This window comes from Pipistrellus kuhlii, unplaced genomic scaffold, assembly GCF_014108245.1.
Source record: "Pipistrellus kuhlii isolate mPipKuh1 unplaced genomic scaffold, mPipKuh1.p scaffold_m20_p_10, whole genome shotgun sequence".
In the NCBI taxonomy this organism is placed as follows: Eukaryota; Metazoa; Chordata; class Mammalia; order Chiroptera; family Vespertilionidae; genus Pipistrellus; species Pipistrellus kuhlii.
Genome location: NW_023425405.1, coordinates 21,691,865 through 21,707,695, shown reverse-complemented (window position 1 = coordinate 21,707,695; position 15,831 = coordinate 21,691,865). Strand labels below are relative to the sequence as shown.

General features: G+C 39.5%; 1 protein-coding gene across 1 annotated transcript; it reads right to left on the bottom strand.

The window, feature by feature from the left end:
- Window positions 1–1,417: 1,417 nt before the first annotated feature.
- LOC118711129 (taste receptor type 2 member 39) lies at window positions 1,418–2,377 on the bottom strand. The gene has a single exon (XM_036424090.1). It carries the CDS (start codon window positions 2,375–2,377, stop codon window positions 1,418–1,420), a length of 960 nt encoding a protein of 319 aa, XP_036279983.1.
- Between the last annotated feature and the right edge of the window lie 13,454 nt (window positions 2,378–15,831).

Genomic DNA, 15,831 nt, shown 5'->3' with positions numbered 1-15,831 from the left:
AGTATTTTCAAGGGTCTGGGCACAATACTTAACTCGTAATACAACCTGGGTATGAAGGGAAGCAAAGAAAGTAATAGAATATAGATATGTCTATGGATCAAAAGCCCATGACCTTTCCATGGCAGCCCTGGAACAAAGGAATAAAATGAAAGATGGGAGATTTGCATTTTTTGTTAAAACAAACATAATAGGAGGGTCAGTCAACTAATTATGCTACACAGCTTGACCCTTAAACTTTGCTACTTACCTAGTTCTCTGTCTTGTAAAAAACATCAATATAAACCACATAGTAAGGTATAAACATGTCAAATGGCTATATTGTACACCCAAAACTAATATAACCAATATAAGATTACATACTAACTACACTTTAAAAAATGGAAATTAATGCATACGTGTTCTGGATAGTTCAAACAATTCAGAAAGGTAGAAAATGTGGTGTAAATGTTTCATTTATCTCCAAATACCCGGTCTTCTATTATTCATTTTTGGTACATCCTTCCAGAACCTTTATAGACACACATATATACACAAGAAATATATGTATATTCCATAAAAGAACATAAATGGAATTATAAAATATCTCCTTACTTTTTGTACTCAACAATATTTTGAAAATATTTTCATTTCAGTATACATGCATCTGTCTCTGAAAATGTTTACACAGTATTCCATTTTAGATATATGAGTCCCTCATTAATGAATAAATGGTACAATGAAGATTTTCTTGTATATATTCTCACATATGTGCCTATATTTGACCATACTTTATCTAAAGGAAAAATTCTTAGTAATTTTTAGGTTAAAGAGTATTTTATATACTGTTAATTTTAATAGATATTTTTGATATCATTCAGGTTGTATCTTTGGAGAATGGAAATAAAATGCACTTCCAACCATTGCAAAGAAAGCTTCCTGGGTCATCTGAATGTGTAAAAGCTATGTGGATGGGGAAGGAGAGGGGTTGCCAGGAGCTTAGGTTGCAGAGCCTTCCTCTACTTTGGTGGCTATGTCAACACTGGCAGCACCGTAAGATCTTAAAAAAACTGTCTAAGTTCCAACACCAGAAATTTTGACTTAATTGATCTAGAGCCAGGCCTCGCCATTGGAATTTCCAAAAGAAAATCCCCTTTAGAGCTTCTAATTTGGAGCCAGTGTGAATAATCACTGCTTTGTACAGAGCAAGTAAGGCAGATATAGCAAGCTCAGGTAAATGATATGTTAAACATCACCAAGATTGTGCCATGAAGCAAAAGAGAGAAATGAAGATCAGGCACCTCTAGAAAAAGCCATAGCAGGTGAAGGATCGATCAGGTTTGGGGAAGAAAAGAAAAGGGAAGAGAGAGGTCTGGGTGAGGGAAAGGCAGAGCTGGTTGGGCCAGATGCTGTGGTACTCTTGTGGTGTTGGTCACAGAGTTTACTTTTTTAGGTAAAGATGAACTCGAGACTGAAGCTGCTTCCAGGCTCTTTTCAACCCAGAGTTTTCCTGAATCAGTAGAATGGAGTGGCCAGCAGGATAGGCAGCCATGATAATTTTGCACAAAATTTCCCAGCAACTGTTGGCATCGAAGATGTTGGACATATAGAGTAATAGAGCAACTGCATTGAAAATGTAGAAAATGACAAAGTAGCTGATAGCTCTGATGGCCCCCAAATGGGCCTCCATGCTGGGGTCCCTGGAGCCAGTGGCATTGCTTTTCATGTGCAGGGTGTGCCTCTTGAGAGAGATGATCAGCAGGGTGGCTGCCAGGATGAACATGATGAGAGGAATGAAGATCCCCATGTTAAAGAGAAGAACCAGGTTGAACACGTTGGTCTCAGTGAAGTATATTTTCTTAGTAGAATTGGAGGAGGGGATAGGAAAAGAATTGTTACAATGAACACTGTATATGCCATAGGAGAAGAGCATACTGTAGCCAAAGGCAAAAAACACTGATAGCCACAGAAGCCAGGGCATCAATCCAGTAATTCTCCACTTCAGCTTGAGGAAAAGGCGGTAGGAGAAATCAGCAATCTTCACAAAGTAGAAGCAACTGAGCCAGGCAGAAAACCAGAGGCTACAATAATGTAAGAACATGAAACCCACTTTAAAGGTATCATATACACCATCTTTATAATACAATCGGGGGGATGTTGAGTGGAAAGTAATTTCTAGTATCATCAAGCTTTGGAGAGCTATTCTGGATATGCTAAGGAAACATAGGATCCTGCCACTTGTAGAGATTACCTTATTCTGAATCCACTCAGCTGCATTTATAGCCACAATGAACCCATTTGAAACAATGCCAATGATGCATTCCGTGCCCATAATTGTGAAAATAAAGATGATTTTAAATGGTGACAAATTATCCTCTGGTGGACTGCAGGTGTTGGTCATCCTGAGTCGTTACTCCTCTTAGCTGTCTGTTAGAGAATGTCTCCCTAGCATTTGATGGGCAGATGGTTGGTAGCTCCCAATGTTAATCTCACAGGAGGAAGCAGTTGGTGCAGCATTTCCAATTCACTCCATTTGTTTGTCTCAGAATTCTTAGCTCCAAATCAAATCTGGAGATGCAAATCATGAGGGATTTGCTTTCTAATCCTCTCCCATGTCCTTTTGGGCATGATGGTATTAGAATAGTTTAATCATGGGGCCCAGGGAAGGACTTGAAGAGATACTCTTTCATAAGCCACTAACGTGATATTGAGAGTTGTGTTCTTTACTAGCTCCAGTTAATTTGAACATCTGTATAACAGTTTCACTTGTGACTTTAGAGAACTGTTTGAAAATAATAATAACTCTAAAGACAAATATAGTTCCAGTGATGTGCTAAGCACTGTTTAAATACCATGTATATAATCACATTTAAACTTCACAACAATCCTTTGAAGGATATACTTTCATTATTTCTACTTTAAGAATGAGGAAACTAAGACTAAGAAACGTGGCCAAAGTCATAGACCTAGAGTGTGATAGAACTGGAATTCAAATCCAAGCCAGCTGGTCCCAGAGACCATGTTCTTACCCACTAAGTCATACTACTTGGAACTGTGGGTCCTATTGTGTGTGCCAAAAACTAAATGCAGGGCTGACTTGACTGCCATTTTTTCCTGATAGTCTTTTATGATTTCCTCATTGTCTAAGGGGACAATACTTGAGTTGGAAAAAAAAAAAGTTTTTCACCTGTGAGACTTCCTTTACAACTCACATAGGACACTTCTGATATTTCTGGTCACCAAATGTGTGGGGTTTTCCCCCTCCACACTAAGCAATTCTGGATGTCATACAATTTAATTCAATTCTGACACTGTCTACCAGAGATTTAGGGCTCAATCCCACAAGACTGCCCCAAACGCATGTCAGATGCCAACTGCAAGTCCAGTTTGCCACCTGTGCTTCTAACCTATCTGTAAATCAGAGGTCCCCATAACTTCCTCCTCAGGTTTGATTAACTTGATAGAGTGGCTCACAGTAGTCAAGAAAAAGAGTTTACTTACATTTACTGGTTTATTATAGAAGGATATGATAAAGGATACAGATGGACATCCAGATGGAAGAGGTATGTAAGCCAGGAATGTGGGAAGAAGTGTGGAACTTCCATCTCTCTCCAGGGAGTGCCCCTCTCCCAGCACCTCAACATATGTTCACTATCCTGGAAGCTCTCAGAACAGTCCTTATGTGTTTTCATGGAGGCTTCTTTCATAAGCATGTTTGATAAAATCATTGGGTATTGATGGTTGAATTCAATCTCTAGCTTCCCAAGAGGTTTAAGGGTTGAGGGGGTGGGAGTGAAAGTTCCAACCTTTTAATCACAGGGTCAGCTCTTCTAACAACCAGGACCCATCCTTTGGTGTAGTTTGAAAGTAATCTCATTAACATAACAAAACCAGTTTTTATCATTCATCACTTAGAAAATTCCAATAGTTTTAGAAGCCTAATGTCAGAAAACAAGGATGAAGACCAAAATATATATATTATAAATCACAATATTACATTAATAAAGTAAGCAGATACTAATTTTCAAGAGGCAAACCTTTGCAAAATAAAGTACTTGAGAGATAATAAATTTATTTAATTACACATAAATGATCACACACATATTTTCCTTTTATTAAAAAAGAAACCCAACAATAATACTAGAGAAGTAAGGGTTGTAGGGTAAGTTCCTTTGTTTTTTTTTCCAATGTAGGCTGACCAGAATTAGGGCAAAACAACACTCAAAGGTCACTCAATCTATTTTGGAATATTAAAAATCAAGAGATAAAAAAACAGATCACTTTTTTATCTTGGGGGATTTGTTTCTGATTTAACAATGTAAGTATAGCATAGGATGCATGATGACAAATGGAGTTCTTCATTCAGAGTAAATTAAAGTTTATGAATGTACATAATTAATGATAATGAAATAATTCTAATGATGATATAGTTGGTGGGTGAGACATCTCTGAAAATGTTCATAGTATTTGGTTTTCTTTTTAAAACAAAGCAAAATCTTGTTGAAGGTTTTCTGGCCTGATTAACTGTTTTAGACAAGTTGTTATTACCTTAAAAATAAAAAGCCAAAATGAGAGGCAATAAGCGTTTATTTGAGATCAAATAGTAGTGTTCGGAAAGCACTCACTTAGGCAGAACCCAAAGTGTGTTTCCATTGTGGAATAAAGATAAAAGGATTTTATAAGGGAAGGTAAATAATCACATGAATAGAAGGAAGGAATTTATCTTGGTGTTGATAGTGTATATATTTCTTAAGACTGGGAAACTGTCAACAACGATATTTTTAAATAATGTCGCTCAGACTTTTCCTCCATTCTCTCCACCTAGAATCCGGTTTCTCTTTATTGTTATTTCAGGTTTTTAATATTTTTGTCTTCTTATGCTACACTAGAGGCCTGGTGCACAAAATTTGTGCACAGGAGGGGGTGTCCTCTCAGTCCAGCCTGCACCCTCTCCAATCAGGGACCCCTTAGTAGTGGATGTCCGGCTGCTGGTTTAGGCCCAATCCCATGCTCATGTGGTGGCTAATGAGGTGGAGATTGACACTATATATGTGTTTCTCACCATAAAGTAATTCAGATTTTGTAGCCGTCAACCTATCAAAAACACAGACTAATGCTGAGATCTTAGTAGAATATCATCTCTCAGAGACCATTTGGTAGAATAATGCCCAAATCAGTGATCCCTAAATTTGAGATTTTTGGATCTCAAATGATTTTTGTCTCTCCCTTTGGCAATTTATTTTTAGATAATCTTGTGTTAGTATCAGGGCCTAATGTGGCCTCACCTTTATGAACTGGTGTTCTTTGGAACTGGGTATGGTATTGATAGAGCCTTTTTTTATCTCATCACTTCTATCGACTGCCTTCCGGATTGTGAAGCCTTCTTGGGTTTGGACCTCCCTTTTTTTTGGTTGAGGTGCCTTTGTTTAAGACCAAGAGGAGTTTTCCCTCAGAGGGAGCTTGCCCTAAGGATGAATGTCCCAGTGCTCACGTGCACCTGGTGCCACAGGAATTTGATGTTTTTTTGTTTTTGTTTTTAAAAATTTAAATTACAGTTTACATTCAATATTATTTTGCATTAGTTTCTGGTATACAGAATATGGTTAGACAATCATGTGATTTACAAAGTGTTCTCGATATTTCCAGTACCCACTTGGCGCCCTCAGTCTCTATGTGGTCTCCACTTTCGGTCATCAGATATCAGGGTTCTCTCCTGTGAGTTTTCTGTTGATTATTCAGGTAGTTTTTCTGTATTTTAGTTGCAATACCAGTTTGTTCCTGGAAGCATGTTCGTGCAGCATCCACTTACTCTGCTGCCATTTTTTCTGATGGTTTTTCCCTTCGGGAGGAACTGTCCTCCAGCTGTGGTGATGAGCAACTGGAAGCTTGGTGTACTGCATAAGAAAGAACATTTTTTTTGTTGTTCCCAGAAAGGACTTTTCACAGTTCTCATGATTGTAAAAAATTTTCTGGGGAGTGAGCACCTTGCAGGAAATTTTTTTCTGGGTTGGTGAAAATTGCAGGAAAATTTTTTCTGGGTACTTATTTTGCTGTGCACTCTTTGGTTTTCTTTCCTTGTTCCCGTCTTTTGCATTGTTGTAATAAGATATTGTAGGGGAGGACACAAGCATAAATCCTATGAACCTATTCTCCAGGCCAGACCCTGAAAGCTGAGGAGCTTATGGATCTCACCAGACTGGCATCCATGTCAACAAACTTTTCTGTGTGTTACATGCACCTGAGGTAAAGGTATTGCTAAGAGAATCTTGAGAGCCAAAGCAGCAAATTGGTGGGCCAATGTCACGCATATAAGAATCAATGAGATGCTTTCCACGTTTAAAAGAGATAGGTACCACGATAGGATAAAGCAGTCATGGATCCTTTAGATTGCACATCCCCCCCTTCGGCATTAATCTGGCTCCAGGAGACTCAAGGCTTAGCTGAAGCTGTTAATGTTTTTCTTTTTGATCCCTGCCATTCAAAACTGCACTTATCTTCATGCATTTGCTTGTCAAACTACCTGGGGCTTTTGAATTTTTGTCTGGCTGTCACAGCTCTCTGGGAATTTGTCTTTTTTTTTTTTTTAAGATTATTATTTTTTTGAATTAGATTTTTAAAAATTTATTGATTGATTAAGGTATCACATATTTGTCTTCATCTCCCCATTCCCCCTACCCACACGTGCCCCCACTCCGCTATTGTCCGTGACCACTGGTTAGGCTCATATGCATGCACATAAGACCTTTGGTTGATCTCTCCTCCTTATCCCTATCATCCCCTACCTTCTCTCTGAGATTCAACAGTCTGATCTATGCTTCCTTGTCTCCAGATCTAGGGGAAATGATGAACAAGACTGATGAAGAAGACTTGTTCATCAACATAGACTAATGAACAAGAACAGACCCGGGAATTTGTCTTTAATGTGGGATCTTTACCCTCTAAAAGTTCCCCCCAAATTCCTTTCTTGGGAACTCAAGCTAGTTATATGTGCAAACATAAAACATGTTCCTCCTCTTGCGTCTTTTCAATAAAATTGACCAACTTATTTAAAATAATTTAAAAATAATTTAAAACACTAATGATAATTTGGTCATTGAGGAAAACCTTTAAGTCCACTCCAAGTCCCATCTCCCTTAATAGAGAGGATGCCAAACTGCTGCCAGGCGTGGACCGGGACCAAGGCAGGTCTGCTAGACCAGTCTGAAAACAGAGTCTTTCAAAGTTGCAGGAAAAGCACTTCAGGGACTCACGGTTGTAGGAGGACTTGAGCAATAGTAACAAGACCTAGTGGAAGGGCAGGGTAGGACATACTTGCCCCTGAAAAGGCTGCCGAACTGCCTCATCCATGACCAAGAGGCTGTTGCTGGAAGAGGTCCAGCCTCTGGGCCACAGGCCTGCACCCATGCCCATCAGGCCCAGGAGTTCCAGGACATAGAGATGCATAATTTCTCTCTGTCTGATTTCCCCATCTGTATGTCCGCTACCAAGGCCAGCTGGTGCTGGGGCCACCATTGTGCATATTGGCTGCAGTGGCTGCTACATCCAGATCCATGAGGTTGCTATGGAGAGAATGCGTAGGATGTGCCTGGGGTATTTGTTAAACTTTCATTATATCTTCTTGGCTTTGGGAAGGGGTAAGCTTTCTTTCAAACTAACTCATCTTCTTTCTAATTCTTCGCAGCTTATGCTGAGCTCTCCCCCTATCCAATTCCTTTCCTGGATCTTCCAGGGTTTCTGTGCCCTTATCCTATCCAATGGTTTTCCCAGGCTAGACTCCTCCCTTTTATGGTTGCCATTTTGATTCCTACTGTGCATGCCTCAAAGTTCAGCTAGCTCATCTAGCTTCTATTTTGCATGCCTCAGCAGAGGAATTCCCCCCTCCCGCAAAGGAGCTAGTTGTGCTGTGGGGAGATAGGAAAGCCAGTCTTTCCTGTCCACTCGGATGCCTAGCATAACTACTATGAAACTGCCACTTCCTAGTTAATCCACCTTAATTAGATGTCTGGCTCCCTCTCCTTAGTTAATATCTAACTAGGTGCCTGTAACAAAATCTTTGCAGGAGAATTGAATGCATTCTTTGGTTGATATTCATTCAGAAGCTCCTCAGGGACAAAATTATTTTTAAAAACGCTCTAAAATTATCCTAAAAGAAACTGTACATTAGAGCAGATGCTTTAAATTTTCTTACTGTTTGTCCCACTTGAAACCTGACAAGATATTTCAAATAGTTTAAAAACTTTATGAAAAAAATTTGGCAGAATTAAAAGCCTGATAGAATTTTTTTAAGCCTCCTTAGCAACACTTGCAGCCCTATCTTGGATAATCAGAAATGTAAACATAGCCTACAACTGCCCTAGATCAAACAAACGAAGAAGAAAAAAAAAATGGGAAAGAGGAGCCTTTTAAAAGCACAAGTGGCTGAAAGGTTTTTGTGTTTCAGCAGCCACCTCCCACCCCCACAGTCTCCTTAAAAATTGTTTGTTAAAGACAAACGCAAACCTTAAAAGTATTCTCTAAAACTAGTAAAAACCTTAGCTTTCTGAACAAATATACTTAACTTATTCCAACTGTTATAAAATAGTGTTTTTTGTTGTTGTGCTGTTTATTTTCTTTTTGCATTATTATACCTGTTCCATGGTGAAAATTTAAAAACAATACCCCCAGGTCTCTGATTGTGTCTGTTTATGTCAGTATACATAATAATAATAATAAAAAAATGAGTTCTTTTGCAATGGTGCAAAAAAGAATTTCAAAGGCACATGCTAAATAAGCCTAAGTTTACTTGCTTTTGGCTTCTTGTGCAGAAGAATTAAAAGATAGTTTGAAAAAATAAGGGACAAAGAAAGTTGTGGAAAGTTTGTGGAAATGAATCTTGAGAAAGAAAATTTTGTGTATGGTCAAGCTGGATAAGATTTAATGAATTTATTGTTAGCTTTAATATCAACAGTGTATTTATCCTATATAATAAAAGGCTAATAAACATCATGACTGGAACGACCAGAGACCAGATCACTATGGCCTTTCACCAGGCTGGCCCCACCCCTAATCAAGCAGTTAGGGCCAATCAAGCAGACAGTCAGGCAGGCAGAGTGGTTGGGGTGATCAGGTAGGCAGGTCAATGGTTAGAGGAGATCAGGTATACAGGCAGGTGGTTAGGGGTGATCAGGTAGGCAGATGACCCCTCACTGGGCTGGTCCCCAAGAAAGCAATTAGGGGCAAGTAGGCAGGCAAGTAGAATGGTAGGGGTGATCAGGTAGGCAGGCAAGTAGTTAGGGGTGATTAGATAGTAGGCCAGCAGTTAGGGGTGATCAGGTAGGCAGATGGCCCCTTGCAGGGCTGATCCTGCCCCCCAGCAAAGAAAGAGGAGGCTCAGGCCAGCTAAGCCATTGCACCGGAGCCTGTTGCCTGCAGAGGGAGGCCACCAGTAGCAGGGGTGGGGGGCAGCACTGCACAATGGCAAACAGTGGCAGCCAGGGGTGGAGCCAGCTGCTTGAAGCCAGGGATGGAAAATCCCGATAGGCCTTTATCTCAGGCCAGGCCTAGGAGTCCTGGATTGTGAGACGGTGTAGGCTGGGCTGAGGAGGATCCCTCTGCCCGAGTGCCTGGATTTTCATGTACCCGGCCTCTAGCATGAAAATAAAAATGTTCTTTTACCGCTAAAAGGCAAAGTTATCCTGAATGATTGGTATATTCTTAATAAGAGATTATAACAGGAAAGCAAAGATTTTGTGATTTCCATTGTTCTTTATCATCAGGTGTTTGATTGCGTAGGTAAATTGACCTTATAAGAAACATGCCTCAGATTTATCTTCATAGAAAAGAAACAGCTTGTGGCCAGGTGGCTACTGAGTTTCCCCAGGGCAAACAGGATGTGGGGGTGGAGATAGCAGAGTGTATGAGAACTGTACATGTGGCTGATAGGAAGATTCCCCTAGACCACTCATGTCAAATTTGTGGTTGCTGGCTGTGAGTTTGATGTGCTTGCCCTAGAGACAAAGGGAGGTGGAGGCAACTAGAAAAGGCCTCAGACCATTTTTAAAACAACCCAATGAGAGACAGCAAGACTTAGATGACCAAATGTTACTCAGCCAATAAGCAGACTGTATTCCTGTACAATGGGCGCCCACTCTGGGGTCTTATTAAAAGTCTCATTTTTGCGTGCTTTTGTTTCCTAGTCCATCATATGAAATTTGGACAGGTAATCCATTTTTCACAACATTAAAAGAGCCAAACTGAGTTTCCTTTTTTTTTTTTTTTTTTAATATACTTTATTGATTTTTTGCAGAGAGGAAGGGAGAGAGATAGAGAGCTAGAAACATCGATGAGAGAGAAACATCGACCAGCTGCCTCTTGCACACCCCCTACTGGGGATGTGCCCGCAACTAATGTACATGCCCTTGATCAGAATCGAATCTGGTACCTTTCAGTCTGCAGACCAATGCCCTACCACTGAGCCAAACCGGTTTTGGCCAAACTGAGTTTCCTTAACATTAAAAGAGCTAAGTTTTGCTCACAGCTATTTAACTTTCTATATTTGCCTTCAAAATCTTTGTCTCCATGATTAAATGGATAACTAAGTAGTATTTTACAGTGATGTATAATCCTATTTGACCAAGTATTGTAATATGCTTGACAAACTTCAAAAATAAAAAACATAGTATTTTCAGACTTATTCCTGAAATATTTGAAAAGATATATATTTTTAATAAAAGGATGAAATTAAACTAAGTAGGTCTATTTGAGATGCTAAAATCACACGGGAACTATTTTAAAAAATAGTTATGTTGTATACATATTCATATACTATTGTTATTAAAATGTTCTAGGAATTACATAAAATTAAAAAAGTTAAATATATATCTTATTGTTGATAGTATTAATGATATCTCCCATTTTCCCCCCTCCTCCAAGCTTCTACTCTACCTCCCCAGTAAAAATTTAAAAATGTCCTGATGTAATGTTTTCATTTGTAGCTCTAGTTGCTATTTTAAAATTTTGTGTGTTACAAAGAAAAGCACATTTCTTTGTCAATTATATTGTAATCATCTTTTTAAACACGTCATTTTTAGTCTTTGTCATTAACAGAAAGTCATTGTCCTCCCCTGATACTTTTGCAAATATGTTTCACCTTTAGAGAGATTCAGGGAGGACTTTCAAACTTACTTTAAAATATAGGTTTTTGTTAAACTTTCAGATCATATCATTAAACTGGGTGAGGATTTTCAGAAGTCAAAGGAAAAACTGGATTCATAAAACTGCTAACAAAAAAGGTTAAGATCAACAAGAATTAATAAAATGGCACTGAATAAACTGATGAAGATGATTATAACTTTTATGACTTTTATATGCTGGTTTTGCTATCTTTGTTTTCCATGTGTAAGCAAACTTTTTACGACGAGGGACAAACAATGCTTTTAATAACTGATCAGTATTGCCTTCCAATAATTGATCAGCAATATTTACAAGGAAAGATCCCAATCAAAGAGGAGGGATATAGAAATAATATAAAAAATACAAGAGAAAATAATATAAACAAAGCCAATTCAACATGGAGTTGGAGCTGCGAAGAGGAACTGCCTTGCATGCTCTACTCCTCACATCTTTAGAATGTTAAAACTGGGCCAAATCACCTTCGGGCTAGGCCTGAAGCAGCACTGTGGTCTAAAGGAATGTTTGCAAAACTAATAGGAAAGCAGATATCATTACTACAGGATTGAAAATTAAGAACATTTTTATGGAATTAGCAGCATTATGTTCAATTAACTGAAGCTATAGAAATTCTATCCTTAGCTTATAAACACTCATAGAAATTCCTTTTTCCCCCTACTCACACAGTTATTTCCCTTCCCTTTCTCATAATTACTCCTTGCCTTCACTTCTTAATCAGAGCACTGTTTTGATTTCTGCCTGGATCAGTGCTTCTCAAATATTTTTCTTTTGGATCACAAATAAATGTTTGTTGCTTCTTACTTTGGCTATCTATTTTTAATTAATTAATTAATTAATTAATTAATTGGTTATCAGTCCCATGGAGTGGGAATAAAATCACTATGTGTGCCTGGTTAGCACTGAAATAGTTAACTGATTCATGAAATGGATCTTTACGTGTTTTTATTTTAAGTAATGAAAGGGCCAAGGGGCCTTCATTGTTGGATAGCATTCAGTTCTGGACATAAGGGACCCTAAGTCCCTTAAGAACATGAATTAAATGAGCTTCTCTGTGGAAGCTATTAAAATCTGAAACATCAGTTTGTGTACTCTGTTGTGGTGGGAAAACCAAACAAACAACCAAGTAAATCAAAGCAAGATTGGTCTTGCCTCTGCTGTGGTGTTCTGTGTACTGACGGGTTGCCAGTTCAATTCCTGGTCAGGGCGCATGTGCAGGAGGCAGCTGATTGATGTTTCACTCTCACACTGATTTTTTTTCTCTCTCTCCCTCTCCCTTTCTCTCTCTCTCTAAAAATCAATAAACTATTAAATATGAGTAATATCTTTCAAAATAAACAAATAAAAGCAAGATTTATGTCCCAACTGTCCTGCTTTCCAGCTTTGTGACATGGTATTTGTTCTCTGAGCTCTTTCTAAATCTGTGATATTTACCTGTATGGTTTATATGAATTAATGAGTTTTTGTGCTTTGTGAATGATCCAGAGCTCTATGAATAGAAAGTATCGTGGCTATTGTGCAAATAAACACACTTAGAATCTGAAAGCACTTAGCCAACTTAGTATATCATGCCTGTTTTCCTCAGCCAATATAATTATCAACCTTTTAATTGGAGAGAAGATGTAAGTAGTGACTGTAAGGTTCTCAACTGGGAGATGAAAACTGCTGAGACTAGAGCTGAGAAGGGAAAGACTAGACCTGAGAAGGGAGCTTCCTGCAACAGCATCAGTAAAGATCTGTGGAGAGGAGGATCCAAGATGGCTGCGCCCAGGTGAACACCTAGCCGCAGCCGCACACAACAATTTCAATAAAATACAACTAAAATATAAAACGGACATTGCCCAGAACTACAGGAAGGTTGAGTGACTGGAAATTCTACAGCGAGAAGCAAGGAGAAAACCAGAAGGAGGCGCGGAGGAGCTGGAAAAGCCCAAGGTACAGAGACACGGCATGCGGAGAGGACGGAGCTGGAGAGGAGGGAGGCAGAGTGTTCCCTAGCAGAAAGGAGATAAAACTCCGACTGTGCTGGGCCCCGACTGCTCTGAACCCCAGTTCTAGGCCAGACCCCGGGGACCCAGGCTCAGCCATAGGGAGCCGGGCTGTAAAGCGGAACCCCGGGGAGAGGCGAAAGGAGGTTCCGGAGGTGCGCACACTGTGCATAGAGAAGGGACAGTCGGCTTGCCGCGGGATCTCCCTGACGGGAAGGAGACTGGGGCTCCAGACTGCTCTGAACGCCACCTCCAACTCCACTTTCAACTGAACTGAACCCCAATACTGGGCTCATTGTGGGAGAGCATAGACTGTTTGGCAGCAGGCGAAAATTGAGGGCACCTTTCTCTCAGAGGCACCGGCAGCGAGCACTGAAGGACCCGCATAGGGCAGGGCTGACAGAAGCCAAAGCTGCAGGCTCCACCCTGAAACCCTGTCCCATCTGTAACTGTGAAATGCGACAACGAAATAGATTACAAACGGAAGAAATGGAGGACAAAAAGCGTCAGGATATAGAGTTCAAATCTACGCTTATAAGGTTTTTCAAGAATTTCCTAGAAAAGATGGATAAGACCTATGAAGATATGAAAAGAGATCAACTAGAATTAATAAGGAGTCATCAAGAAATGATAAAGGATCAACAAGAAATGATAAGGGATCAACAAGAAATAAAAAATACATTCTCTGAAATAAAAAAATATTATACAGAGTCCTAAAAACAGAATGGAAGATCGCAAGAATCAAGTCAAAGATTTGGAACATACAGAGCCAGAAGACACTCCTCCACAGAAGCTAGAAGGCAAGAGAATCCAGAAAATTGAAGATAATGTAAGAAACCTCTGGGACAACTTCAAGCGAACCAACATCAGAATTATGGGGGTCCCAGAAGATGAGAGAGAGCAAGATATGGAAAACATACTGAAAGAAATAGTGACAGAAAACTTCCCCCACCTGGTGAAAGAATTAGACTTACAAGTCCAGGAAGCGCACAGAACTCCAAACAAAAGGAATCCAAAAAAGACCACACCAAGACACATCATACTTAAAATTCCAAGAGCAAAAGACAAAGAGAGAATATTAAAAGAAGCAAGAGCAAAGAAAATAGTTACCTATAAAGGAGCACCTATACGATTGTCAGCTGACTTCTCAACAGAAATCATTCAGGCCAGACGGGAATGGCAAGAAATATTCAAGGTGATGAATAGTAAGAACCTACAGCCAAAGATAATCTATTCAGCAAAGCTATCACTCAGAATCGATGGTCAGATAAAGAGCTTCACTAATAAAAAAAAAAGCTAACGGAGTTCATCAATACCAAACCAGAATTATATGAATTTCAGAAGAGAAAGTAAACAAAGATAAAAATTATGAACAACAAATACGTAACTATCAACAAGTGAATTTAAAAACCAAGGGAATTAAAAAAAAATCTGATGAACAATAGTAACTGTTGAATATAATAGAATTAGAGGTATGGAAGGGGAGTGAACTGACGATTCTTGGGGAAAAGGGGAGAGGGGGGCGTGGGAAGAGACTGAACATAAACTGTGCACCTATGGATGAGGAAAATGGGGAGTGGGGAAAGGGCAGAGGGTGGGGTGGGAACCTGGTGGAGGAGAGCAATGGTGGGGGGGGAAAAGGAACATTTGTAATAATATGAACAATAAAAACTTATTTAAAAAAATAAAATAAACACTGTCTTAACTTGGAAAAAAAAAGATCTGTGGAAAGGGGACTTCTCAAAAGCATTTAAGCATCATATATAGTTGAATAAATATTGGGTACTATCAGTATTTGTATTCCTCTTTGGGGTTTTGGTAACTCTGCATCTTTTCTTCTGTTTTCTAAAAATCCCAAGGAGGCATCAAAAGAATGGGGTATTGATATCAAAGATAGTAAAGTAGGAGGATGTATGGATTCTGAATGCTCAAATCAAGAGAGCAGGCAAAGGTGATGGAGCTAGTGACTGGGAAAGCCAATTTCCATCTGATGGGACATCTCCCATCTATGATGGGGATCATAATTACCACATTATTGCAGCTTCTCTTACATCTTCCATGGCCTGTTATGTGGTATCTCCCTGACTCAGCCTTATTGTGTAGGCTGGTGGCAGGAATGGGGAGGATGGCACAATTTTAGCAGAGCTCCTCCATCATTATTAGTAATATTAATCCATATTTGGTTTTAGGTCCATTTTTATTGCCCTCCCCTCCCCTTCCCTCCCCTCCTCTCTCTTCCCTTCTCTCTCCTCTCCTGCCCTCTCTCTCCTCTCCTCCTTTTCCCTGCCCTCTCCTCCCCTTCTATCTTCCTCTCCTCTCCTCCTCTCCCCTTCTTTCTCCTCCCTTTCTCCTCCCCTCCCTCCCCTTCCCCTCCTCTCTTCTCCTCCCCTAATGAAGTGAAGAGTCCTGACCCCATGCTTAAAAGCTTCCACTACTTTATCCTCTCCACACTACCATTTATTTACTTTTTTATCTTTAAGATAAAAATAATAATGCCCATAATCCTAAAAGGGTAGCTCTGAGGTTCATAGCTAATGAATACAAAAGCATTGGTAGGCAAAATATTCCTAAGGTCTTGTTTCACATAAAGTCAGAGATGACTACCAACATTATTTTTTATTTCTCTTTCATTCCCCAATGAATTAGACCCAATCCTTACTTACCACCATGCATTGATGCACATTAGATTTAATTCTGAGCT

Coding starts and splice junctions, on each gene's coding strand:
- LOC118711129 (XM_036424090.1), bottom strand. CDS start 2,377: ATGACCAACACCTGCAGTCCACCAGAGGATAATTTGTCACCATTTAAA.